This window comes from Rattus norvegicus, chromosome 1 (assembly GCF_036323735.1).
Source record: "Rattus norvegicus strain BN/NHsdMcwi chromosome 1, GRCr8, whole genome shotgun sequence".
Lineage (NCBI taxonomy): Eukaryota > Metazoa > Chordata > Mammalia > Rodentia > Muridae > Rattus > Rattus norvegicus.
The window spans coordinates 251,542,324-251,569,780 of record NC_086019.1 but is presented as its reverse complement, the minus strand read 5'-3'; the positions used below and the strand labels follow the sequence as shown (position 1 = coordinate 251,569,780).

The 27,457-nt window shown below is 44.3% G+C and overlaps 1 protein-coding gene and 1 pseudogene across 3 annotated transcripts in view; both read left to right on the top strand.

Moving 5' to 3' along the window:
• Positions 1–27,457, top strand: part of Hpse2 (heparanase 2 (inactive)) — a 699,168-nt gene that overhangs the window by 661,536 nt on the left and 10,175 nt on the right. For all 3 annotated transcript variants that reach the window (NM_001415809.1, XM_039085865.2, XM_063270025.1), the window contains 2 exons: positions 11,209–11,354; positions 17,601–17,747. In NM_001415809.1, coding sequence (NP_001402738.1) covers positions 11,209–11,354; positions 17,601–17,747 — 293 coding nt within the window. The remainder of the gene's footprint in view (positions 1–11,208; positions 11,355–17,600; positions 17,748–27,457) is intronic.
• Tdpoz1-ps20 (TD and POZ domain containing 1, pseudogene 20) lies at positions 3,852–5,927 on the top strand (annotated as a pseudogene).

Genomic DNA, 27,457 nt, shown 5'->3' with positions numbered 1-27,457 from the left:
CAAATTACTGAGACCAAATAAGCTGAGGTACCTGACAAGACCACCCAACTCCTGACTTGGTGCCACTTCATTCCCATCCAACCCAGGAATCCTCCCGTGAGGTTTAGGTAAATCTTAATTTAATTGTTCATTCAGTTAAAGATTGTTTACTGGAGACCAGTGTTTAGTGCCCTGGAAATACAAAGATAAATGCTTCAAGGAACTTTTATCCAACCTTTCCTCGACCTTTCCAACACATGTATGTATTTGCACGTGTGTCAGGAATGTTTTTAGGAGAACATGAGACAACAATATATATCAAGAATATTTTCATGAAGAATAAAGATAGGAACAAGCAAAGCTTATTAAATATTTCCATACATCAGGCACTCTGGCAGATGCTTTTAAATCTAATGCCTATGAGGACAAGTTTAGAAGCAATAAATAAGTTTCAGGAGCTGAGTGATATTTATATATTGCTACTTTAAGCACATTATTTCTTTACTTTTGTTTCTCTAAGCGAGCATCCATGAATTCCTCAGTCGGAAAAATAATGTTTCTTCTGAATCTCCAAAGGGACACAGCGTTCTGCTCATGTGCCGTTTTCTTTAGTTAGCTCATTTTATAGAGAGATGTCTACATGTGTCTTTGCCAACTAAGTCTCTAGAGGTCTAGAGGTCTCTAGAGGTAAAGATGTCTTGTTCATCTTTACAACTCCTAGAATAGATAGATAGAATACCATATACCATTGATCCACACTTAGAAAGTACTTATAACACAAAAAAAGTCAATTAATGTGCCCATAGCTTTCATTGGATTGGCCACATTCTAATGTCACATTCTAGCTCCCTCTTTCTCCTCCTTTGTCCGTAATATATCAGTAGTCTCCAGGACATACAATTAAACAAGCCAGTCTGGAAGGCCAACTACATCCGGTCACATCTCCACAAGCAACTTCCTCTTGGCACCTTTCTGACCTACCGGCACACATGATCAGAACTACAGATCCACCAGATCCCTAGGTCTAGAAGCCAGACCCCAAGCTTCAACCCATGCAGATTCAGGCAAAATATCAAAAGCGATCTGGGCAGATTCCCAGGATCCTGTTTACTCAGCATGTGGTCCAGAAAGTGGCTTGTGTGCCCTCATGAAGAAGCGAGCAGAGCTTGGCCCTCTGGAGCGGGGTTTCTTTGTCTGGTTCTAAATTTTTGTAGCTATTAAGCTTGAGAAATGATGAATGGATAAATACAAATCCTGAAAAACCGTGCAGTGGAGTCATATGCATAAAAACTGACAAAAGGAACCAGAACTGAAGCACAGAGGCGTCTGTCTGTGGTCCAACCCGCATCTCCTTGATGCTTCTTCGGATGTTTCTACATTCGTTCCTGGTAAAACTGGGCATCATCAAGCCTTGTAACATCATGGGAGGGTTACAAGGAGATGGGATTGTGCATTGACGGGAAACACTATTGTTGACAAACAACCAGTTGCCATCCCATCTTCCAGAGTCTAAGACGTGAACAGTCCAAAGCCACATGACTCTTCTTCCATACTTACTTTCTGTATCTGACAGTCATCCAGTCTCATCAGTGTCACAGGTCCTAATATATCTCTATCACCCTGCGCTAATAGAACTTCCTTAGCCAAGCCCTGTTAGACATTCTTGTAAATTAACTCCTTAATGGTTTTCTTCAATCCACTTTCCTCACGGTTGTGAAAGCCAACTTGATAAGCATAAACTAAATAACATCACCGTCTCTGCTTCGCTCCTTAATAATAACCTTTTCATCTTGAGAGCTGGCTCTGCGATCCTCTTTTGGGCCCAACCTTGCCTTTGTTTGCAAGGCTAGTGAGGCTGCACTGATCTGCCTTCAGGCTGTAAACACACTGAACTCCTTCCTATCCCAGGGTCTTTGAGCTCTCTCACACTCAGGTCTTACTCTCTCCCTCTCAATTCTTCAAACTTTAACTACCACTGTGTGGGAGGCTCCACTGTTGCCATGGGCTGGATTGGGTGCTTTGCTATAGGAATTCACTGACTGCTGTTCTATGCATTTCTGCCAGAACAAGACCATTAATTATCCTAAGCTACAACCATATCAGGAGGCACCGCTCCTGAGCCTTAAACACAGTGGATATTCCACAGTTGAATCTCAGCACCTCTCCTCGGCACTGGACTGTAGGGATTGGTTTGGTAGTTTCAGACCTCAAGGATACAGCTTGGCAGTTAATCTAGTAAATTCTATAGTCCTCTGTCAGTTTCTCTTTTCCTATTTGTTTTGGTTCAACTCATTCCATACACTTCCTTGTCTTCTTTTTCAGACAACAATTGACTTTTTGACAAATACTGAGTGAAAGAGAAAGATTTAAAACCCCTGTCTCTGTAGTGTCACCTGCTATTAGTTTTCCCTCTCCAGCCAATAAATGGACACAATTTTTCTTCAGCCTCTCATGCCTGATACATTTAAAGAATGTCTGTGTCTTTCTTTGTCCCTTGGAAGCTATAATGCATTCCTTCCTTTGGAAATTTCTCACTGTTGACATAAAAGGTCATAGAATTTTCTCTGCCCATTAATGACTCTTACTGTCTGAGAACTTCTGCAGCCTTCTTTCCCCCCAGTGTCTTTGTTGCTATTGTTTTTATAAATATATGGATATATTATTTTCTTTGATATATAGTCATATATATTGTATTTTACATTTTGTTCCCTTAAGAAATTATCTGGAATCATCACATTTGTATATGTTTATTGTGATTATATAAATAGAATGTATTCACTTAAGAGAAAGAGGGAAGGAAAGTAAGGAAAGAGGAAGAGATAGAGAAAGAAAACATATTTGACTCTGAGGAAAAATGATTTTCCCAAGAGAACAGTGAGGACAGAAAGGTAAAGAGGGAAGGGGAGACAGGGAGAGATGGTGGAGATGGGAGATGGGGACAGAGGGAGAGGAGATCTGGTAGGGGTTTTGTTTTTGTTTTTTCTGTTTTGTTTTTGTGTGTCTGTCTGTCTGTTGTAGAGGTAAACTAGGAGGGGAAAGGACAGACAAGAATGAAAAGCAGTCTGAAAAGATTCATGATGAAAGTTCCTGTCCTCAGCTGACATGCTAGTCACAGTCCTCCATTCTCCCAGAGGAGATGATCAGCATCACTGTAACCTTGGAGATGATTGGCATCGCTGTAACTCATCCCTTTTGCAGCAAAACGGTTCAAAGAGAGAAGCCTATGGCAAGTCCACCATATTATCTGTCTAAAGAAATTGCTAGGAGGGAGAAACAGAAAGGACTGAGAGAAGATGGAGGAAGAAGATGAACCAGAACCACATGGCCTGAAAGAGTCACAGGACCAGCAGAGCAAACACTGCAGTTTCAGGTCTAAAGAGGACAGACCTCACCTATAAGGATGCAGACTATGGGGTATTGAGAAGCTGAATCCTGCCAATTAAAGTGATTGAATTGAGAAGCATTTAGGATATTCCTAAACCACACCCTTAAGTGCATCTGGGAAAGGATTTCTAATGAGGATTTCCTGAGGGGGAAGTACAAGACCACCAACCAACCTGAGAGAAGCCATCACCAAGGTCTGTGGGTCTTACTGGAATAACGCACAGGAAAGAAGAAAGCCACCTTCAGAGCTCTGGGGTTCTACTTCCTGCCTACCACATAGGAGTTCTTCAACCTGTCCTCCATTGTGTGAACACTCAGACTTCTGACAAGTTAAGACCCCTTCCCTGATGATGTTTGTGGCAGGAATTAGTGTAAGACCAGCACAAGAGTAAATAAGAACTATGCAGAAAATGACATGATCCCTTCATTTGTGGAAGGTTGACCCCAGTAAGCAAAGTATACTGGCGATGGCAACTCCTGTTCCCATCTGGACTAATTCTGGAATTAAGTAAAGTCCAGAACTGGAAGGCATAACTTCTTTTATTTATGTATTTATTTTTGCTTCAGTTGAAGTAGATAGATCAGTTCAAATACAGGCTCCTCGGGTGGAAAAACACACACCTTTAATCCAGATCTTGAGACCAGAAGACACACATACCTTCAACTGGGCCACACCTCCTCCTGGAGACCTATGTAAGAACATGGAGGAAGGAAGCTTTCTGTCTCTACCTACTTGCTCTCATCTTTCTAGCAAGCCCATTTCTTCACTGACATGACAGCCTGCTTCTTCAGAATTCCAGCATATACCAAAGAACACCTGAGACTTCAAACCTTGTGGACTAAGTTCCATTTTTACATACAAAGTACTTCAAACAGAAATGTCAGGGGACCTGGAAGCCAAGAGCTGGAACTACACACAGTGCATCGACCAGAAATTCTGCTACAGGTGGAACATTAGCAACTTCTCTTTTTTGTTGAGGGAATAGCAGGATATATTACCAGCCCAGTGTTCTCATCGGATGCCAGTGACAAAGTGGCATGGCGTTTGAGAGTATACCCAGGCAGAGCTGAAGGAAGCAAAGGTTACCTGTCACTTTACCTGATGTTGCTCAGCTGTGCAAAGAGCTCAGATTGGGCAAAGTCTCTCTTTTGTATCTTAACTGCCAAGGAGGTGTTGGGGGGAAACAATAATACAGGGTCCCCGGGTGTCCATAGTTTACTGTCCCACCAAGCCTTTGGATTCAGAAAGTTCATCCTTCAAGAGTTCCTCTTGTCTCAAACCCATTTGCTATTACTGGATGATAGACGTACCCTCCTCTGCAATGTAAGTGTGGCCCCAGGCTCCTTCAGGATTTCTGGACAGAACACAAGACCTGCAACCAAGGTTCCAAAGTGCCCACTGGCAGATGACCTAGGGGAGCTATGAGAGAATTCCCTCTTCACAGACTGCTGCCTGGTGGTAGCTGGCCACCAATTCAGGGCTCACAAGGCCATCCTAGCAGCTTGCACTCCAATTTTCAGAGTCATGTTTGAACATGAAATGGAGAAGAGCCTAAAGAAGCGAGTTGAGGGGGTTGGGGATTTAGCTCAGTGGTAGAGCGCTTGCCTAGCAAACACAAGGCCCTGGGTTTGGTCCCCAGCTCCAAAAAAAAGAAAAGAAAAAAAAATCGAGTTGAGACCCATGACCTAGATCCCCAAGTCTTCAAGGAGATGATGAGCTTCATTTACTCAGGGAAGGCACCGCACCTCCACAGCCACTCCATGGTCACTGGTGTGCTGGCAGCTGTTGACAAGTATGGCCTGGAGGACTTGAAGGTCATGTGTAAGGATGCCCTCTGCAGGAACCTCTCTGTGGAGAATGCTGCACACACTCCCATCCTGGCTGACCTCCATAGCACAGAGCACCTCAAGAATCAGGCCCTGGATTTCATTACACTTCGTGCTTCTGAGGTCTCTGAGACCTCAGGGTTGAAGTCAGTGGCGGAGTCACATCCCCACTTGATGGCTTAAGCATTCCATTACTTGGCCTTCTGCAAAGAGTGTTTGCTGGGCCGTCCCCCTGAATGACTTAAGTGGTCTTTAAGGTCTTAAGGTCAGCTATGGCCTACACCTGTCCTCCAACAACAATAACCAGTATTGTTCCCAGTGACTCCTGGTTAGACAAGGGTACTTTTAGAGCATTTACACTGGATCCTGAGGAGGGCAGCTTGGTGGCTCAGGACTTACAACAGCTCTAAATATGTGGTGGGTTGGGGCAGGGGCAGCAATGGAGTCTGGGACACTCTACCTGACATCTACCCTGTTCTTGTTTGACTTTTATCTGCTGTCTTGGAATCTGGGATTCAACTTAGGTACTGGCCAGAAGTCCAGCCCCAAAGGGTTTCTTCAGAGAAACCTGTCTGCATTGGACTGAGCAGAATGATGACCAGGGGCTCAGAGCAGAGGAGAAATCAAACGTGAATGTTTAGGCTTAAGAGAAGGGAAGCGGGGAAAGGATTTGTTTTTTTAAGACTGAGTTTGATGGTTTGAATATGCATGGCCCATGGGAAGTGGCACTATTAGGAACTGTGGCCATGTTGGAGGAGGTGTGATCTTGTTGTAGGAAGGGTGTCACTGTGGAGGCATGGCTTTGAGGTATGTCTTCAAGCTCTGGCCAGTGTCAGAGAGTCTCCTCCTGACTGCCTTCATAGCAAGGTGCTCACTTCCTCCTCCAGCACTGTGTGGGCCTGCAGACTGCCATGCTTCCTACAGTGAAGATGGCAGTCTGAACCCCTGAAGCTGCAAGCTAGCCCAATTAAATGCCCTTTAAAAATAAAGAAAGAAAGAAATCGCTGATAACAACCCACTCATGAGATTTTATTTGTTGTATCTTATATATTATCGAATACATTATTTACCTCGGATAAAAGTCACACCTGTGTGCAACTTTCAGGAGAAAACTATGCGAAAGGTTACTGTGAAGAGCAGAGTTCCCATCAGCCAGAGTTTCCTGGTCCCTGGCTCTTCCCGGCCTACCTAACAGCACCACGCTATGTTCCTCAGCCTGTTGCCCATATACATATATGTACATATGTAGTAATACCATCATAGAACTCATGCATACGTTACCTTTAAGCTGAGAGCTTGTGGTGAACTGACACTTTTAAGAGTAAAAAGCAAATAGTAGCCTTCAGTGCATGAGAAAATCCATAGCCATTGCCCGGGCCACATGCACTCTTTCCCTTGAATCGGGCTCACTATGGAAAACGAAGGCTTTGGCAGAGGTCCACTGTTTTGGAAGCAAAAGCAAAGAGCCCCTTCACAAAGGACACCAAGTGGATGGACAGGCAGAAGGGAATGTGGAGGCATTTTGAAAAGTGCCTTCTCTACAAATGGAAAGCCAGTGGATCTGCCAACAGAGCAAGTTTGAGGCTTAGCACTGAATTCTCCCCATTGCTATGCTTACTATCCAGTCATCATTACTAGAAGACTCTGAAAAATGTTTTCTAATTTCATGCTCTGAGAGTCAGAAGTTTCCAGTAAAAATTTTTGTTATAAACGATAGAAATAATCTAATAGAAAACATGCATACAATTGTGAACAACTTCTTCATCTTCAGAGCAGACAGAAATATAGGAAGAGAAAGACCCCACCCAAAAGTTGTTTGTTAGTCCCTGTCATACGTATGGATTAAATTTTTTAATATTATAAAATGTAAACTCTCCTCTTTAGAGTTACAAATTTATTGTAATCCCAAAGTCGCAACAGATTTGGTTTCAGTTTTGGATAATCTAATCCTAAACCGTCTCTGTATGAGCAAAGCCCCACTATAAACCAAGCTTGTCCTGAGAATGGGATATGACGACTTGCTCTACCAGATATCAAGCTGGAGTATAGAACAGCAGTCATTAAAATAGAGTGGTGGGATTGCAAGGCAGGAGCCATGGGTTTACATGAACAGTGATCCTTGACACAGAATAAGCCTAAAACAACTCAGACAACAAACACTAGATAAGGGTAATGGGAAGGGGGAAATGTGGTTTCTAGAGGTTGCAACATTGTTAGATTCCAGTCTCAAAAACAAAAATCACAGGCATAAAAGAAACAGTGACAAATGATACCTTTAAAAAGCAGATCAGGGGGTTGGGGATTTAGCTCAGTGGTAGAGCGCTTGCTTAGGAAGTGCAAGGCCCTGGGTTCAGTCCCCAGCTCCGAAAAAAAAGAACCAAAAAAAAAAAAAACCAAACCAAAACAAAACAAAACAAAAAAACAAAACAAAACAAAACAAAACAAAAAAGCAGATCAGTAGTGTCCTGAAGAAGAGCTGGTGACAGTTCTCCTAAAGATTCTACCACCTTAAAGCTACTAAAAGATGATCTTGAGAAAGTCAGGAACCAGATATGGTTACAAAATAGACAAATCAACAAATCCAAAGTCTGAAAGGAGGCCTAGCAGAAATTCTGGGTCTGAAAAGCACAATCACTGAAGTGATCCAGTATATGAAGATTAACTATTATAAACACCCATACACTTGATAACAGACCAGAATAGTATGAGGGTGGACCTGACAGAGCTGAAGGAGAAACAGACAGTTCTACAGTCACAGTGGAAGATGTCAGTGCATACTCACAACAGAGAGGACATCTGAAGAGAAAGTCAGTAAGGAAACAGAAGGCCCAAACCACAATAAATCAACAAGGTCAGGCAGAATTCCACCCAACAGCAAGCAGACACATCATACTCATTACACCTGGGATGGTTTTCAAAATATGTGAGGCCACAAGCTAAGTCAAACATGACATGTACATAGAGTGGAACATGATTCAGCCTTGGAAACAATGGCCACCCCAATGTGTACAACATAGCCTTTTGGGTATTATGCTATATAAAGTAAGCCAATCAAGCAAGGAAAAAATCCATGAGTCACTTACATGAGATGCACAGAAAGCAGAATGGTGATCACCAGGAACCCAGGGGAAAGGCAATGGGTTAAAGTTTAAGGGTGCAGGTTTGGTTTTACAGCATGAAAAGAGATGTGGAGATGAATTGTGGCAGTGCTTATGTGATTCTGTGAATGCATTTAACTCCTAAGCCGTCCATCTCTAACTGGCTACATACAAACTTCTATGTGGATTTTGCCGTGTTAAAGAAAGCTGTAGGAAAGGCTGTAGTTATGAGAAATAAGTGTCATCTCCTTTAATCCATCCACGGCAAACTCCTCAGAGCCTCATTCGGGCTCCTCAAAGTCTTTCCTGGAGATGGTAAGGCGTTTAGCTACCCCACAGTACAGAAGGACTGCTTAAAGTTAGTGAGACTTGCTGTGCACTTAACTTTATTACTCAGGTTGATCTTTCTGAAGTAGGTGTTTTAATTTTGAGATTAAGCAGTATTGTCCCTAAATGTTGCTTTTTGCTACAGATATGCCTTACCTTAGTTGAAAATTGTTATAACACAAAAACGATAGCCATGCCAAAATGCAAAATTGAGAGCAAACCTATTTAGCTTTTTCAGATTTTCTAAATCAAAAACGAAGTGTTTGTAATAAGATGTTGGAATGAAGAGTAATTTTTTTAAAAGGAACAAATTGGATTGGAATTGGAAAAAGAGTTGTTGTACTTGTGCCTTTTATTCTGGATGCTCTGGACTGTAAGAATCATAAGTTACATCACAGGCTCTCTCTATACTAAGATGAGGGTTTACTTCCAGAGTCTGTGTAGCACAGGGCTTGCCAGGAAGCTCCCTTGTACCTTCAACGATGTAACACGTAACTTCCTATTTCTCAGACTCAGCAAAGTGTTGCACCAGTGTTGGAGGAAAATATACCCCTATTTTTTTGTGGGCTACCACTGACCAATTTTGTGATCACACATGTACTTTTGAACTTTCTGAGCCCAATTTCATATATATAAAATAGAAACCATCTCCAACCAGGAGATTATATAATACCAATCTATTGTAGACAATTTGTAGTTTATTAAACATGCTATAAATCAGATAGGAAACAAATATCCTATTGGAACATGATAGGCCATGAATAAAACACACAAAAATTATAATCAAGTAAGAGTAAACTAAAGAAATTAAAAATTATTGATGTAATTAAAATTTTTCAAACATTTACATTTTAAGTACTAGGAGACATTTTTTCTTTTTTTCTTGGTTATTTTATTTATTTACATTTCAAACATTATCCCCCTTCTCAGTTTCCATTCCACGAGGCCCCTATCCCCTCCTCCCTCCCACTGCCCACCCACTCAGCCTAGTGTTCCCCTATCCTGAGTCATCAAGCCTCCACAGGACCAAGGGACTCACCTCCCAATGATGCTAGATAAGGCCATCCTCTGCTGCATATCCAGCTGGAGCCATGGGTACCTCCTGTGTACTGTTTGATTGGAGGTTTAGTCCCTGGGAGCATTGGGGACTCTGGTTGGTTGATATTGTTGTTCTTCCTATGAGGTTGCAAACCCCTTCAGCTCCTTCAGTCCTTTCCCTAACTTCCCCATCAGGGTTCCTATGCTCTGGCAGTGCCTCTCAGGTAACAGCTATACCAGGCTCCTGTCAGTAAGCTCTTCTTGGCATCAGCAGTAGTGTCTGGGTTTGGTGTTTGCAGATGGGATGGATCTCTAGGTGGGGCAGTCTCTGGATGACCTTTGCTTCAGTATTTGCTCCACTCTTTGTCCTGCATATCCTTTCGACAGGAGGAATTTTGTATTAATATTTTTGAGGTAGGTGGGTGTCCCCATCCCTCAACTGGGGGCCATGCCTATCTACTGAATATGGTCTCTACAGGTTCTCTCTCAACCACTTAAGGCCACTTAAAAATAATTAAGTTAAACAATTGGGCAGCCTTCAAGCTGTCAGAGCAGATGTGGACCTATTCTGGTGACAAAGGTTCTTTCAGATATTCGTTCTGATTTATAAAATTTACTAGATATCTTTAGGCCACTGGTGTTATAAATGATCACACAGTTTAAACACACACACACACACACACACACACACACACACACACACACCCAAGAGCCTTCTGCCTGGACAGATGAACACAGTGAAGACCACCTGATGTAGTGAGTCTTACATGGACGGGTTATAAACACTGAGTTCATAAACCAGCAGTCAAAACATTAAGAATATACACAGCTCAAATGTCAGTTATATGTTGAATCAAATAAAACACAAGATGTGGTAACAGCAAATACAACCATAGATTAGGATGGTGGTATGCAGACTTTTGTAAGCTCAGACACATGTTGGCTACAGAGTGGATATTTATTAACTGGTTATAAATTCTCTTTAGGAACATTCTTTTTATCATCGAATATTGAAAATAACCATGAATTAGAACTCTGTGCAAACTTTATTCTGTTTGTTTTTCTGGCTGTAGAGTGGAGCCCTCAGCATGGGCTCCTACTGGAGAAGTTTTGTCTCCCTTGTCTCTGTAGCACTCCTCAGGAGCAGTACTTGGAAAATGATACTTTATATTCTTACATCAGTGACATCCTAAGGATTAGAAATCCCCACTCTCCAACTTCACAGGAACCACAAACAAGCATGAAAATGAAGCCACAGGAAGTAGGTTTGAGGACATAAACTCCTCGCCCCAATTGGTTATTTCGTTTGTGAAGAACTTGATTCATTTGTTCATATTCTGCTCTGAGTCCACTTTGTTAACTCTTCCCCACTTAGTCAGTGGAAAGGTTGTGTTTGGAAGGTTTCCCTCCATCATCAGCCTGCAGCCAGCTCCTCAGGAGGGTGGCCATACTCTACTCCTGGCAGGAAGTAGTTTCTGACCTGTTTTGTCATGTTTTCTCAGCACACCTGAATGTGTGTTGTCTCCCTGACTCTCCACCTCTCTTTTCCCTTCAGGACTATTGGCTTTCTCTTCTTTACAAGCGTCTGATTGGCCCCAAAGTCCTGGCAGTGCATGTAGCTGGGCTCCAGCGGAAGCCTCGGCCAGGAAGAGTCATCCGAGACAAACTAAGGATCTATGCTCACTGTACAAACCACCACAAGTAAGTCTTCACACAAACAGTGGGAGCAGGTCACCCAATAGATGCCCCTCTTAGAAAGCCGGGGTACTTCAAGGTCCACCTTTGTTCACTTGGTCTTAATTGAATACCGCCTCTGTGGTCACCATTCTCTCTGCAGGTTGCAGAGGACTGATAGCTTTTTGTCCAGTGAGCCTTTCATCTCTAGGATTTACTCCGGAAGGGTTCATGAAATGCTGTTTGTTCAGTCTCTTCCTCAAGCAACAAATGGTTACTAAGCACGTTGGCTGTGCCAGCTGATACAATGCCCACAAAGATTTTGTGTGTGTAACCTGAGCCAAGACAAGAGGCCGAGCCTGACGCGCTGACCCACCACAGAGCTTAAGAAGACAAGTGGCTGTATCTATGTGACACCAGGGCATCCGGCCTAGACTGGTTGGTGTCCCACTAGGCATCTGGAAAGGAGTCCCCAAGACGAAGCACGCTAGCTTCAGGGACACTTTCCGTATGTCAGAAACATTGGCTATGTTAAGTGTTCAAGGGCTGTGGAATGTAGACTTTGTCTGAGGGAAACATCATAACCCAGTGTGGTACTGTGAGCTTATCCTTCTCCTTCTGACCTGAAGTACTGAGTGTTATCACAGTTCTCTTTAAAACAGCAAGTTAATTACTAGAAATGTTTGGCAAGCAGGTTTTCTTTATAAATTTAAAACATTCAGACCCTAGGGGAAATTTTTAAAACTGGATCTAAAGCAAAGACCCACTGGTCAAGTGTGTCTTACATCACTTCCTGTTGAAGGCAGAGGAGGTTAGCTACTCTGGGAAGACTTCTTTCTCTTACTGCAGAGAAAACCTGGGGGCAGGGACTGCCTCCTGGCTCCTGTCGGACCCCATCCAGGGCCTATCAGGGCTGATCAAGGGGAGGGAAGCACAAAGAGCTGCTCTGGTCAGATTACACCATATGTTCCTTCTCCGGCCTTGATGAGACAGAAGCCAAGCCTGTTCATTCCTCATGATAAGATGCTTTCAAAGACTCACTGTAAGCAGAGGTGGGCGCCAGGGGCTGTTGTCCTCCCTGTAGATACAAGTGCCTATTGTAGGGGAGGGAACGCTGTCTTGGGGACAGGCCAGGAGCTTTCAACATCCCATTTGCTCAGCAGGAAGCTCTTCCCTTACCTGACAGTGACTGACTGCTTTATGGTCTTGCCTGGAATTATCTGATCATCACACAAGGCAACATTGTACTCCTGTCTATGGCAGGCCCTGAGGCAACCACCCAAAAGGTGGACCCCCAGCCTCAGGAGAGAAAAATTGCTCTTGGCACCTTCTGTCCCTATTGGAAAACACACCAGTCTGTGGCCTTTGTAATAGTAGTCTGTTTCCAGGAATAAGACAGGAATACCTATATGTGCTGAGAAGGATCTGTATGTCCTCACTGGGTTCCCCATGGAGGCCCATCTCAGGGCTGACACTAGTGTCCGTGGACACTCTCCTGAGAAGGTCTCGCCTACAGCCTAATGGTACCTTGAACTTGGGGCCAATGATGCTATTTATATTCTTTGTGTGTAGCACATCAACGGGCATGAAAAAGGTCTCATAAGTGCCCGATGTGTACAGGAAACATGGTGCTCCTGGGGGTCTGTAGTTATAATTCTTACCTATCACATCAGCCAGAGGAAGGAGCATAATAAAACAGTCTGGAATTCTACCATTCACCATCCTAAGACCTCCAACAATCCCTCCCTACCCCAACTACTCCCCCACTTCTATGGGAAGCCAATCAGAACCTCTTGAAAGGAGTTTCACCAAGTTTCTATCAAAATAGCCTTGCGTTCTCCTCATTAAAAGAAAGAAGACTTTCATACACTACTACAATAAGGATAAGAACCAGGTTAAAGGTCTTTTTCACCCTTCAAATATGTAAGGAATGGATAATTTTGCAAGGTCTCCTCCTTGCAAAAAGTGTCAGGTGTCCAGATAGCTAGGCACAAAGATAAGAGAAACACCTGCTCCCCACTCTGAGAAACCATGTATCCTGTCTTGTCTCACAACCTCACCAGTTAGGAGCAACACTATTGGCTGATGCACTTAAATTTATTCAAGGCCAAAACTACAGAATCATCTCACAATCTTAGATTCATACTAATCAACCTTGACCAACAGTCTGAAATAATTATCCTAGATTAAAACAGGAGCTTGTCTGCTTGATCTCCCATAACCTTTTGAGGCTCTGTGGCTTCCCCGATGTCAGTGGCAGCATCTGCATGCTCTGTGGCTTCCCCTACGTCAGTGACAGCATTCTTGTTGCACAGCTTTCCATTTAAAGAAGGTTCTTAGAGATCATTCGGCCTCGTGTCCCACAGAGCATAGACATCCCTTTTATATCTCCCTGATAGTCACTTGTCACCTACTGGACACCTTCATGTCTCTCATGAACTATGGATCCTTTCCAATCTCACAGAGCCTGATCCCCTAGAACTGATTTAGAAGTCGGGTCCTCACACCAACCCCAGCCTCTGTGCCCGTCTGAAGGTAACCAGTTATATGGTGCGGGCCGACCTTCCATCCCTGCAGTCAAGTGTTGACAGAGAAGCTGTTTTATGGCCATTCTGCTGAGCCTATGTATGTTTCTGGGGTGGAGCTGAGGTCCTCAGCCACACCAGAACCAACTGAAACCTAGTGGATGTTAAAGCAAAATTGAGCCTTTTGGGGCTCAATTTCGTTTATTATTGGCAAAACACGACTTCCTGTTTTTCAGAAAAAGTTTTTTTAAAAGCTCATAAAAAAGGTTCCTGAGGTTTCTTGGACATCAAATGACTCTTACAAAACAATATTTTGATGAGTTACGTGTAAATGAATCAGAAACATGTGGATTAAATTTCCCTTAAAATACACAGGGGCTTTGAAATTAAGGGGAAAAATGTTTGGCAAAACAGGGCCTGACTTTTACCAAACCCAAAACCTTTGAATTAGATTTGGAGACAATGGACCAACTACATTCTCAAGCTCATTAACTTAGCTGGGAATGATCAATGACTGAAGCGCATCATCCCCCTTCCTTTCCCCAGACTTCCCGCTTCACTGGAGAGGTTTCTAGAACATGACTGTTTTCTGTCTGGAACTCAAGACACACCTCCCATCTGACATCTCCCACCTCCTATATCCAGGATCTTCCCATTCCAACATCCCACCTCTGACTCACTTCCTCCTCCTCCTCCTCCCATGGCAACAAAGAGGAGATGTCAGGCAGGAAAAGAACAGCCAGAAGAGATGAACTCCAGATACACGGTTTGGCTGCTGGCGAAAATGTCTCACCACAAGTGAGACGAAGAGCAGCATAGACATTCTGCCGAAAAAGCTTCTCTCCAGAAAGGGACATTTGCTAAGATAACCAAAGGCCACCAGAACTTGACATCAGGCATTAAAAATGGCAAACTGACCAAGCCTCCAACCTCATTCCTAACAGACTGCACACTCCTCCAGGATTGGTTTCTGTGGACAGAGTCTATGCATTCTTCTGGAATCTGATTTCTCATCACAGTTCTCTAGGTTTATGTGGGAACCCCTTCTCTAGACTGTGTCTTTGTAACCAAAAGGCCTGTTTCTTTCCCTTGCCCATCAACCAAGTAGAACGGTGTATGGTTAGGGCAGTCTTCATTAGCAGTTCCTACCTATGAGGTCCTTGAGCTCTTTGAGAACCTGTTCAATTAGGTCCCTGGGCTGTGCTGGTTTGTCTCTCCCAGGAGAACTATGTACGTAGAAATCAAACCACTGCCAAACAGCTTGGAAAGACAGTGTTCCCTACAGCAATGCTGAGTTTCAGGTCTCCCTCCAAGCCACCAGTTCTTCACATCCCACCCTTCTTCCTGCAGTCTCCAAGGGCACATTCTGCCCCAGCCTGCCAAGGAGAAACTCATAAATGCAAGCACGTGCTTTTCTCCTCCTCCACGACCGGCCTTTAAAATGATTGTTTAATAGCAGCTTGCAAAAGGGCTTACTGTGGTCTGGCTGGATTGATACCCACCCATGCCTATTTTGCTCACACTCTGAAGCCCACAGTACCTATAGTTAACGATGTCTTCGTCTGTTTTGTACATGGCTCAGCTAAGCTGAAATCCCACCTATAGAAATGAGCTGATATCCTTCTGTGACAGTCACTGCCAGCGCAAGCTGCCAGCTTCCTTCCCCAGAACTCAAGCCTGCTCAAATCAATTGGCATTGTCTTCTGAATCATTTGATTCAAAACTCATTTACATGCTGCAGGGGATTAGACTAGATCGGAGGAAGAAGGGCTGCACGGGGAGACATCAGAACACAAGTGTTTATCAGAACACAAGTGCAGACCTCCAAGAAGCCTGAACTCAGCAATGCACCTTCCTACAGATGTAAGGGGAAAGCAGCTGAGGCATAGCCAGGAGGATACTCTGAGAGTCCTTCTCATAACCTCAGAGTTTGGGTCTGAGATTGTAGTTCCCAAACCCAACTCATCAGCCAGATATCTTGGCAAGATCTTAATACAGATTCCCAGGCCTCAAGCCCAAATGAAGGGAACCCTAAAACCTGTACTTTAAAACTCCTGCGTTACCCTACCAGCCCGCCCTGGGCCGCACAACTCTCACTCTGTAAGAACAAAGGCTAGTGACCTAGAAATCCAGGGTTCCATTTCTGCAAGCAGCGTTTTCCTCTGGGCAAAGTTGTCTTAGAATTTCTCTGAACTCCTCTTTTGAAGGCTGGGCTGGGTCATTTTTTCTGTTTCCTCTCATTAACCCATCCAGATGGGGCCCCACGGGACCTCTTAGAAACAAGGTCTTTTTCCTACAGAGAGGGAAATGATTGTAGCTTTGCTGACACCGAAAGGTTCTCCTTGCATGCGACAAATGTTCTCCCCAGGTCAAACACTCTGCTCTCATCTAAAATGGCGACTGGGCAAATGAAAGAACAAGACCATTAGGATGCCTCAGTAAATAAAGACATTTGCTATCCATAGTTATTATCTGAGTTTGAGCCCCAGGACCAAAAACAATCTTTTTAAGAGCGCCCAAACCTAAATGGCTTCCAGTAAGAAGATGTTTGTTGTTCACACTTCTTGTCCACCATGGCTCCCTGGGGCCCTGCTTCACATCCTCACTTTAGCACTCAGGCCTTTGTGACAAGTATCATCAAGCTGAGAATGCTGGGTGTGTCTATAATCCTAGCCCAGAGGACACTGAGGCAAGATGCTCACAATTCAAAGGCAGTCTGGACTACATAGCAAGAGATCATGTCTGCAAAAGTAAAAAACTAAACAAGATGCTTCCGTTCCTCCCCTAGCAGAAGGAGCAAGCCTGCCATCACACCACAGTTCCGCAGCATCTGCCCAGGTCTGACATGTCCACTACACACCAGACCCCACCCGAGACAAAGCGGTCCGTGTGCCCATCACTCTGGAGAACAAGAGCATGAGGATCTAAACTCTCTTCATAGGGAGGAACACCGTAGGAAAGAATGGAGATCTGAGGAGGAATCATACAATGTACACACACAGCTTGACCCAGTGAGTCCAGTGTCTAAGAATTTTACCACCAAAAGTAATCATGATACACAAAAAGTGTATGTGAAATTAAGGCTTTTGAGACATAATTTATAATGCCAAAAAAATTGAAAACAACACAAATCCATAAAAGTGGTGGACTGGCTAAATAAATAGTGCTGTACTCTATGATTGGAAATTCAGCATTCCTGCATAAGGGAGAACCACACAGGACCATGTATACACTAGCCAAAGAGCTCTATGTAGCTGGTTTGATCCTAGAGTCAAAATGCTTTATAGATCATTCTCAAACTAAGATCTAAAAATGCTGAATGTTAACCAAAATGGATTATATAACTATGGGGAATTTTCTTTTACTTGTTTGTTTCATTTTACTTTTCTGTGGTTTAGTTCTTTTTTGGCAGTCATAATATGTTAACATACACACACATACACATACTACACACACACATACACACACATGACACGCACATACACACATATGCAATACATACACATACATGCATACACATACGTAAATATACACGCACATACACACACTATACACATATATACACACACAAATATATATGCAATAACCAGGCTTCCCCGTCTTGAAGGTCTCTTAGGATGATTCATAAGATGAAGGCACCCTTCTGGGGTAGTCCTGTTTTGTGCAGCCTGTAAGTTACCTAGGAGCATCTAACTGACCACTTTGTCTCGTCTTCTCCCGCTTCTCTCTCTCTCTTTCTTGAACTCAGCCACAACTATGTCCGTGGCTCTATCACACTTTTCATCATCAACCTACATCGATCAAGAAAGAAAATCAAACTGGCTGGGACTCTCAGGGACAAGCTCGTGCACCAGTATCTGCTGCAGCCCTATGGGCAGGAAGGCCTAAAGTCCAAGTAAGTGCCATGCTGACTTAGCTTAGGACCATGTGGGCAGGAGCTGAGTGAGAAGGAAGCAAGAGTCGCCCTTTTTATTGAAAGCAACATGGTTGCTACTCGTTCACTGGAGATTAAGGAAGTAGAGTGGAATAAGCAGTCTAAAGAGGGGTTTCAGATCCTCTTGGGGAAATCTCTGGGCAGGTCCCTGTCCGTCCCCATGTTCACATTTAACTGCAAAGTCAAACAGTAGACAAAATACTGGCATTTGAGCACATCAGTTCTTCATTCTGCCATATTGTCACATACAGAAGCCATGTCTCTCCCACCTCTAATGTTGTGAAACGTTATGACTCCCCTTTCAGCATTATCTCCAAAGCCCAAGGTGGAGAAAGAAGCCCTAGAGAAAGGACCAGAGTTCAGAGATCAAGAGTCATTTTGGCCCTTAACTATGTAACTTTGGCACATCACTGCCAAATCTGTTTTATCTATCTGGACAAAAGGATGAGGCACTATATTCTGGGACCCCTGTGGCCTTTCAAACAACCTCCCTCGTTCTCTCCTGGAGACTGGCAACACTGACGTCCCAGCAGAAGGCAGCACTGAACCAGACTAAGAAGAGCCTGGCCAAGGGCAGACACACCAGTCCCCAAGCAAGGCCTCTGAGAACAGGCCTTCCCATGCTGTGCAGAGCAGGGGCGTTCCCAGTGCATTTTCCATGTTTACCAAGTTTAACAAAGCTGTAAACTTGGAGCAGGTGGCTCGCACTCCCACAGCTGCCCACAAATATTTGTGCTATAATTGGTCAGTGCTTCACTGCGACCTTGGTGGCTTGCATTTGGCTTCCAACTGTATGTGCAATGGAACAAACAGTCTGGGAAGTCACTTACTGAATCTCTTTAGCCCACCCCAGATCTGTATTTTCACCTCCTGGTTCTTTCTGTCCACTGCATATCCATAGCTTTTACTTCTCCTTTTTTGAATCCTGCCTCCATCCTCAAGACCTGTGAAACTCTTGTCCATCTATAGTCCTGTGGTTCATGACTGGCATGCTGAATTCTCATCCTTCATCCTAAGCAGGACACCCAGTGTTGGCCTGAGATTTGCCACAGAATGATTATACAACCTAGGTAAATCCTGAATCTGCTAGTCTCGGCCTCAAGCCCTGAAACAGAGCACTCAAGTGTTGCTCTGTATTCGGTATGGTCCTTTGTAGCCCTAAATTCTCATTCTGGTTCTGATTTTCTTAGGACCATAAGTGCAGATAAACCTCTTGCTAGTATTCAGTAATGATCTGCAAAGATATTCCTAGCATATATAAAAAGCTAACTCCCGGCAGTGCTTGACTGTGTCAGTTTAGAGTCCCTGAAACCAAAGAGCTTGAGAGCTGAGCCTGGCCAGTGTCAAGAAGAAAACGTATACTTAGCTTAATGCTTTTTGCCCAGTAGGTCAAGATATCAAGCCTTACTCTATAGGAGAGAAGTTCTATTCTATAACCTCTCTGAGCCTCAGTTTCCTCTCAAGTGGGACACAGTAAGTGAGGTGATCATGTCAGGCGCACAGATGCACCATGAATACTGAGTAAGTACCTACCCATTGCCTTCTGCATCCTCCGCTCAGCTGTTGTGGAAGAGGGAATCACTGTTGTGCCTAAGAGTGAGCTTCTTCATACTTCTGTGTGTGTGAAACCATACTTCTTTGTGGTTTTATATAAGGCATACCGAGACCAGCATAAAAACCAAACCAAGGTGACCAGCGTGGGTGATGGTAAGAGGGCAGTATCTTTGAATGAACCTCTTTCCCCAGCAACCAAGGGCATAGTTCCCTCCCTGTTTACCCCAGCACGAAGGCCATGCCTCCACAGCCTTGTCCTTAGGGTACCTGACGTAGCTGACTCTCTGGCTGTGATACACTTTGCCACCCTGCTCTTCACTGAGTCAGCAGACTCGTAGGGAGCTGTGTCACAGTTTTGTTCAGACTGTATAGGAGGAGGGCGCGGCAAAGCAATTCCATTCCACAGGGATCCTGAAGAGAACTTGGTAAAATGCTGAGATCAGAGGAGACCAGAAGGCTTGCAGAAGCAGACATTCATCCATGTGATTCGCTCTTGGTTTCTTATCTGTAAAAAAAAAGAGAGAGTGAGATCAAATTAGAGGACACTCGTGGAACAAAGCCTTCTCTGGCTATAAAGCATGAGTGCATGTATCTATAAATACAAATCTAGACACAGTTGTAAGGTAGTTACATTTTACTTTATATGTTGGTACTATTATTATGTATATCATATGTATACAGATAATTGTATTTTGATATTAAGATGGTTTAGAACAGTGGTTTTCAACCTGTAGATCCCAACCTCTTTGGCAACACCTATGTCCAAAAAAATTTACATTATGATTCATAACAGTAGCAAAATTACACTTATGAAGTAGCAACAAAAATAACTTTATGATTAGAGGTCACCACAGCATGTGAGATGTGAAGCACAGTTGTATTGAAGGGTCACAGCCTTAGGAAAATTGGGAAGCGCTCCTGATTCCATCTGATCTGTCACTCGTACCCAGCATAACTTCAGACCTTAAAGTCACATTTTGGTCTGTTCCTTTCCTACAAAGTGGTAATAATTTATCATCTCTTCTACCCCAGACCCTGGAGGCTCTGACTCTGGGCTGTGCCATCTTGGCCTCAGAGTGGCTAGGCAGGGACTGTCAGACGCTTGAGTAGACTGTACCTCATCTAGTCTCAGTTTCTGCTACAGAGCAAGAGCTCTCAGCGAGTCCAGCTGGGGGTCTCCAAGGAAGCACTCGGTGGTGTCAGCAAAGCAAACTGCTCGGAAAAGATAAAAGGAAACGCTAGGAAGTGATTTCAGTCGTTGGTGTCTCTCTTCTTTCTTTTATAAGCCTCTCGGGCCTGGCTCTGTTCTATATCTGCTAATTCTGTGCTACGGCCTAAAGCCGCATTAACCCAGAAGAGCCCCAAAGGTTCTTGGGGCAAAGGCTATGTGACTGCTCCTAGAGCAGCCAGAAAAGGATCTGACACAAACAAGTCACTTTCAAACCAGCAGTTAGGTCTATACAAGGAGGATGCCAGAAAGTGTTTCTGTTAAGACCATGGGGTGGTTTTCCTCTCAGAGTTGCCATCAAGGTGGGAAGATCTGAAGTCTCTGGGAGGATGTCACTGTGTGAGCGGCATGTGAGGGAGTGCCAGCCCTCTCGTGGGAAGTGCTCAGGAAACTGCTGCTCAGACATCACCTTGGCATCAGAGTTCACCGGCCCCTGTGTCGGTGGTTAGTCAGTACCGACACCCCCACCCATCTCAGTTCTTTATTTAAGTGGCTGTAGAAATCATTCTAGGAACCATACAAGAGGCCAGGACTCTTTGCCCTACAAGGTTGGCATTTTAGAAAATGTCCTTTGTTCAAGCCAAGAATACCCTGCATCTGGAATGCATACCCATCACAGATGGGTTGACAGAAATGGGAGAATTGGTTGGGACAACAGAAGGAGGCTTAGGACTTTTGCTGCCAAGCAAAACTTGGCAATCTTGGCCTATAACCCTTCAAAATGGCAGAGATACAAGGGGTTGAGTTTAAAAGAGATAAATTTCACTTCGGATTCACCTGGTCCCACCTGGTGGAGGCCAACATGGGTATCCTAGGGAGAAGAGCTGTGGGTGAGGCGGGTAGCATCCAGACATTACTGCCTCAGGAAGACTGGGCGAGGGAGGACTGACCCCATCACACTGTTCATGCCTACCAACCATTCTTTTTAGTCCTGTGTCCTCTACACTCCCAGAGCTTGCCTTCTCAATGGTCACCAGCCACGTAACTTCTTCAAACCACTAAAGGACCACACACAGAGGCTGTTCTTGGGGTCGGGGTAGGGAACAATAGCTGGTTTCTCTCGGAAAATCCCCAGCTGTGGGTCTTCTGTGGGCTCAGGCTCAGCTTTAAGGGAGATGGGCTATTTCTGAATACATCAGAGGACAGGAGGAGTGCCTCTTCTAGCGCAGTTCCACCATCTACAGAAGCGTCTTCTCCTGGTCTACTGTGACCACAGATGAAGAAATATTCATCGGGAGGGAGTCAGTTCTGTCTGGGCATAAATGTCTCCAAGGTCTTTCAGCAAACATAAGCAACATCTGGACAAGAGATGCCAACTAGTGTCTGAAAGTGAGAGTGCTGCTTACCAAGGGAGCCAGACAAGTGTAAGGACAGATCCCAGGTGTACTTGTGATCCTCTCTCTCTCTCTCTCTCTCTCTCTCTCTCTCTCTCTCTCTCTCTCCTTCAATTCCATTTAGAGGGGGTGTAATATAAAAATTAGAAAAGAAGGGATGTCTTTCATCTGATTAGTCATTCTCACAGACCTCAGGGAACCAGTGTCTGCTAAGAGTTCTGGGCTTAGTGACATTTGGAGGGAATCTTGTTTGTCCCCTGCCCTCATTTAGAGTCTGTGTTAAGCCACATAAACCAGAGGCTGTTCCGCGTTTACTGGCCACAATTCAGTCTGTCTGAACATTTAATTTGATGCTAATACTCAGGCTTGCTGTAATAGCTATGGTAGCCATTACCTTATATAACCTTTGGGACAACACCATGAAGGGTGGACCTCCCACTTTAGGGTAGAGAAACTGAATCTTGGAGCACTGCCTTGTTCACCCAAGAATTGCGCAACTAGAAATGATGAAGCAAGGAAGCACCTGACAACATTTCAAGTCCCCACTCACAGCCAGCCTTCAGCAGTGTCCCCACAGTCCAGCAGTGAGCCACCATAATTACAGAGGACAAAGGTACCACCAAATAACTGGAATGTCATGAGACTTTCTGGGTTCGTCCATCTTAAACTCTGTCTAGAATTAATAGTTAAAGAGGCCTCTGCATAGGGCTACTTGATTCCAGCCCCTTTCAATAATGGTGGTAGTCACTTCCTGTCTGGCCACAGTACAGTGTACATGACCTTGACTTTCTTGAATGTATAAACACCAGGCCTTCAAGAGCTCTGTAGTGTGGAAGTTTTGGTGGCGAGGTTGGAAAGAGAGAACTCTAAGGTCCTTGCCTTCAAAAATCTTACCTCTGTTATTAGAAATAAGTCCCCGAGGAAGCAGCCTGGAGCCAGTTCCACAGTGAGGTGCAGAGTCTGCCTTGAGGGTCATGGGTGACATTGATGCTTAAACCTCAGCTCTGTTTAAACCTCAGCCCTGTGTCTGCTTCTTCAGCAGCGACACAGCTGAAGCTGGGGCATCTCAAGGCCCTTAGGAACCACACATCTTGCCAGCCTTGGAAGAAATTAACATTTTTCTTCTTTGTCCTCAAACTGCTGTTTCTCTTTCCAACTCTCTTGGACAGAACTTTATCTTTGATTTCATTCTCATTAAATCTTATGTCAAAGAATTGCAGTGATCTCTAACTGCATGTTGATAGGAATGTGTCATTGATGCCAGACAAACAAAAAGGTTCTGAAGACTCGAGTTAACTCCCAGGCACTGAGACTTTTAAAATAGCTCGATGTCCCTTTTGGAACAGACTGTAAGATGCTATTGCATGGCTGGGTCCTGAGCTCGCCTGTTGTGGAAGTCCTGAGAACGGAAAGGGTCGCTGCTTTACCAACCCCTTAACATCAGTAAATATGGAAGCACCATATTTGGGGCGTGTGGCCCTGGGCCAGCACACTCCTGGCTCCTAAGTGTTTTCATGCAGTGCCAGGGACAGCAGTTGATAATCAGACTGGTTAAACTGGTCAACCAGATAGACATACTATATGGGTTTCTGTTTACTGACTGCCGGGATCATTCAGATTAATTTCTTTAAGGAAGAAAGGAAGGAAGGAAGGAGGGAAGGAAAAGGAAGGAAGGAAGGAAGGAAGGAAGGAAGGAAGGAAAGAAAATCTTTGTAAAACTTGTGTAGTTATTAAAAGATGGTTCTCTAGAGGACAATTTTTAAAGATGCCAATAAGAAGTTTCTTGTATGATGTACCTGCCTAAGAGGACTTCAGCTTCTGTTAGATGGCACAGTGCAGCTCCTAAATTGGTCTACTCCAGGAATACATGTCTCCAATTATAGGAACAGCCCTCTAAAGGGATATTTCTTGTCATGTCTACCCTTCCTTTAAGAAAGGTGAGCAGAACAAATCTACACCCTGTGCTCTGTAGCAAGTTTCAACATCTCTCTCTTTCTCCTGCTGGCTCTGACCTGATGATCCTTAGAGTTCTTCGAAGGCCCTGGGTCCATCCTGCCTACATTGGATTCCTGATCCATTGAGGTGTAGTTCATGGGACCGAGAGTTCTTCCACTGTTACCCAGCCAGTCTTGGGTGAAGAGGTCTGAGCAAGAACAGGAAATGTGCCGTCGTCTGCTGACTTCATAGTGACAGATGCTGTTCTTAACCACGCTCACTGAGTGTGTGTGTGTGTGTGTGTGTGTGTGTGTGTGTGTGTGTGTGTGTGTGGCTGAAGATGCTGTATCTACTGCTAATGTATTTTTCACAAGTTTCCTGGGTCCCCCTGCTTATTTTTCCATTGAGATAGTAATTTGTCTTATTAAAAGCATGTAACTGTGCTCTAATGTAAGTCAGTTTCCCCCTCTGACATCTATCATGAATATTGAACTATATTTTCTAGTACCTTACTTATTTTTCAGATATTTCATTTCAGAACATTGTTTTGACATGAACTGTTTCTTTTTCACCCTGTTTATGGTTTCTTCCATTCCACTCATATCACTTAAATGTGTGTATTTATATTTCTGAGGTCAGATGAATGCACACTGCTGTCTTCTAACTTCTCTCTCTGTCCCTCCTTCCCTCCCTCCCACATCCTCACTCTGCTCCTGCCCTCCTTCCTCTCTCTGTACTGAAGATTGAGCTCATGACCTGCTGCATGGAGGAGCTTGCTGTACCACTGAGGTATACAACCAGAGCACTTATATTAATCTCTTTATCCATTCATAAGCTGGAATCTGTTTATATAGAGTAGTGTGTAAGGAACTCGAAGCTGGAAAACTTAGACTGAATGGTTATGGGAGAACCTGCCAACCATGCAGGCCTCAGGTAGGTTTTTAAATATCGAGAAAATCAGAGCATTTTTTAAAAAAGCAGAACTTAGAATGGAAACCTCCTTTCCCTAGAGAAAAAGGTCCTGTTGGGGTAACCATAGCCCTTTTGAAAGATCATTTCCTCCCCTCAGGAGGAAAGGCCCCTCAGCAAGCTGGCTAGAAGCCCCACATAGTAAGAAAGCTAGCTGGGAACATCCATAAGCTGGGCTGTGAGCAGGCAGGAAGGTGGCACTTTAGACACTAACGGTCAAGTCTGAGTTCCAAGAGGACACCATAGAAAACAGGAACACAAATATATGTGAATAAAGAATTTATTAAAAATGATCACACTCGGGGTCCGAGAGAAAGGGGAGGCAAACCTGCAGAGAAAAGAGACTTCAGGGTCAGGGTCTCCAGAGAGTGCAAACTCATTCATAGAAACTTAGAAGCTTTGAGAACCTTGTGAGCCTTGTTGAATTTTGTGTTGTTTTGTGGCTCACGGTGAGATGGTAGCCATAACAGTGTGTATGCTGTGGTCTCATTAAATCAGTGTGTGCATATATAGGAAATATAGGAAAGGTGCCAGGTGGAATATTCTTCACCCCCTTATAATCTTCTACCTGAACAAAGCTTGTCACTAAGGAGTTGGTGACACAACCAGGACTTCCGAGGAACTAAGGGAGGTGAAGGAGCAATGCCGTCCAAAGGGACAATGTGTTCAGTTCTTTCTTCCCAGTGTGAAGTCGGTGCTCAGACTTCCTCTGCCTGGGTGTGCCCTCCCCCTGTAAAGCACTGTCCACAACTTCCCTTGTACTAAGAGCACATTTACCTCACAATGCCCATGTGTGGGGCAGCTTTGGTTGAAAGGGTAGAAATGTCCACTTCAGTCTGTTCACCAAAATATTTCCTTTTAAAAGAACTCACATCATCTGAGTTTAAAAAAAAAAATGGCCTCCTCACACGGCATTGCAAAAGAGTCAAGAAGGCACCTTTTATCCAAACTCAGAATGTGACAGCCAGAGAGTCACTTGACTCCTTCTCACCCCAGCTGCAAATGTCTCTATCCCTTCTAACCCTGGCGCTGCTTAACCCTGGCTGCACTATCGGCTTTCAAACCCCAGTGCCCACACCACATCCCAAAGCAATTAACCCAAATCTCTGGGCTGAAGCGATTCTTAAAGCTCCCTAGGTGATTCAAATATGTGACCAAAGTTGGGCAGCACTGGCCTTCCATAAACCCTGGAACACGGGTCCCAGATGATTTACATCTTTGAGTTCCCCATCCAGGCACCAGGCCATTTTGCCAAAGGTGAGCATGCCCTGAGCCTGTGGGAATTCTCATGCCTGAGTGCCATGGCTGAGAGCTGGCCCCTCGAAGCTTTATTGTTTGTTATGTTTCAAATCCCAGATTAGTAATGTGCAAATCATAGGATTATGAAATGATTTTCTATTTTACAGTGACTGGACATCTTAAACCAAGATGTTAGAGGATCCACAGTTCTCACTGTTGCTTCCTGAGAGCTTTCCATTGGTTCTTAGCCCCAGAGCATCTTTCTTCCAGCTCACTTCCAACAGCACAGCTGTCCATCATGGCTCTGGTCTGTCCCCTACCTCTCACACTGACTTGGGGACCCTCGATTAGGCAAGGATTTCCATCCCTTCCCGTAGGATGATTTCTTCCTAGTGTAGCTAACGTGGCTCTGTAGACTGAGAAGAGGCAGCTCGCCTTCTTTGAGGTTTGATGATGGAAATGTGTCACCTTTAGGGGGTGACAGTTCATCTCTGACGATGGGCTTGAGTCCTGAATCCATGTTTCTAAGCAGCAGGAGGTGGCTTAGTCCACCTACAGAGCCCACAGCACAAACCTTCCCACTATCTGCTGAACACCAGCAACCACTCTGAAGACCACCCCTCTGGGCTCCATTTTACAAGAATGGCATAGAGTCATGGCACGTGTTGCCCTTTGACATCTGTGGACCTAGGGACAGAGGCAGGCTCACGTGGGACGTCTTATTCTTTTACCTCAGAGGGTCATACAGAGTACCTGGTATGACAGGAACACCATCAGAAACCAATAAAATGGAGTTATTTCTCTACTTGCTTTAATGGATTTCAAGAAGTATCCAGGGAGCCATCACCGTAAAGTAATCGGCCTACTTCATGTGTGGCTTATAGACTATCTTAGGCTTACATTTGGAAAAACTCCCCATGTCACTTGCACTCTGGTGTACAGGGATATTCTTGGCCCACACTGCCTCTGCCTGCTTCACACAGGTAGGCCTGGGGAAGGTGCCCCAGTCTCCATAATGGAGGCATTAACTCTCAGACAGTAAGGACCCTGAGAACAACGCAGGAGCCTGGAAGCCGGTGGGAAGGAGAGAGGAATTCTGGCTCGGGATCTGGAAAAGTTAAAGGTCAGAGCCCACTGTGTTTAAACAGAAAGATTAGCCACGCTTGTGGTATGGGAGGCCATTTGAGGCCACAAGATAAGCTTACAGAGGTTTGGACATACACAAGTTCAAGGCTTATTTTGTCCTGGAGGTGGCAAATCTCACAAAAGACTAGAATATAGGACGCCTGTGGGGTGAGGAGAGACCACAAAGATACACTAGCACCAGACCACAGCAACTGTTGAAATCCAGGCTAAATTCGATTTTCCTCCGATTTGTGTTTTTCTATGTAATGTGTTTATTATAGTGTGTT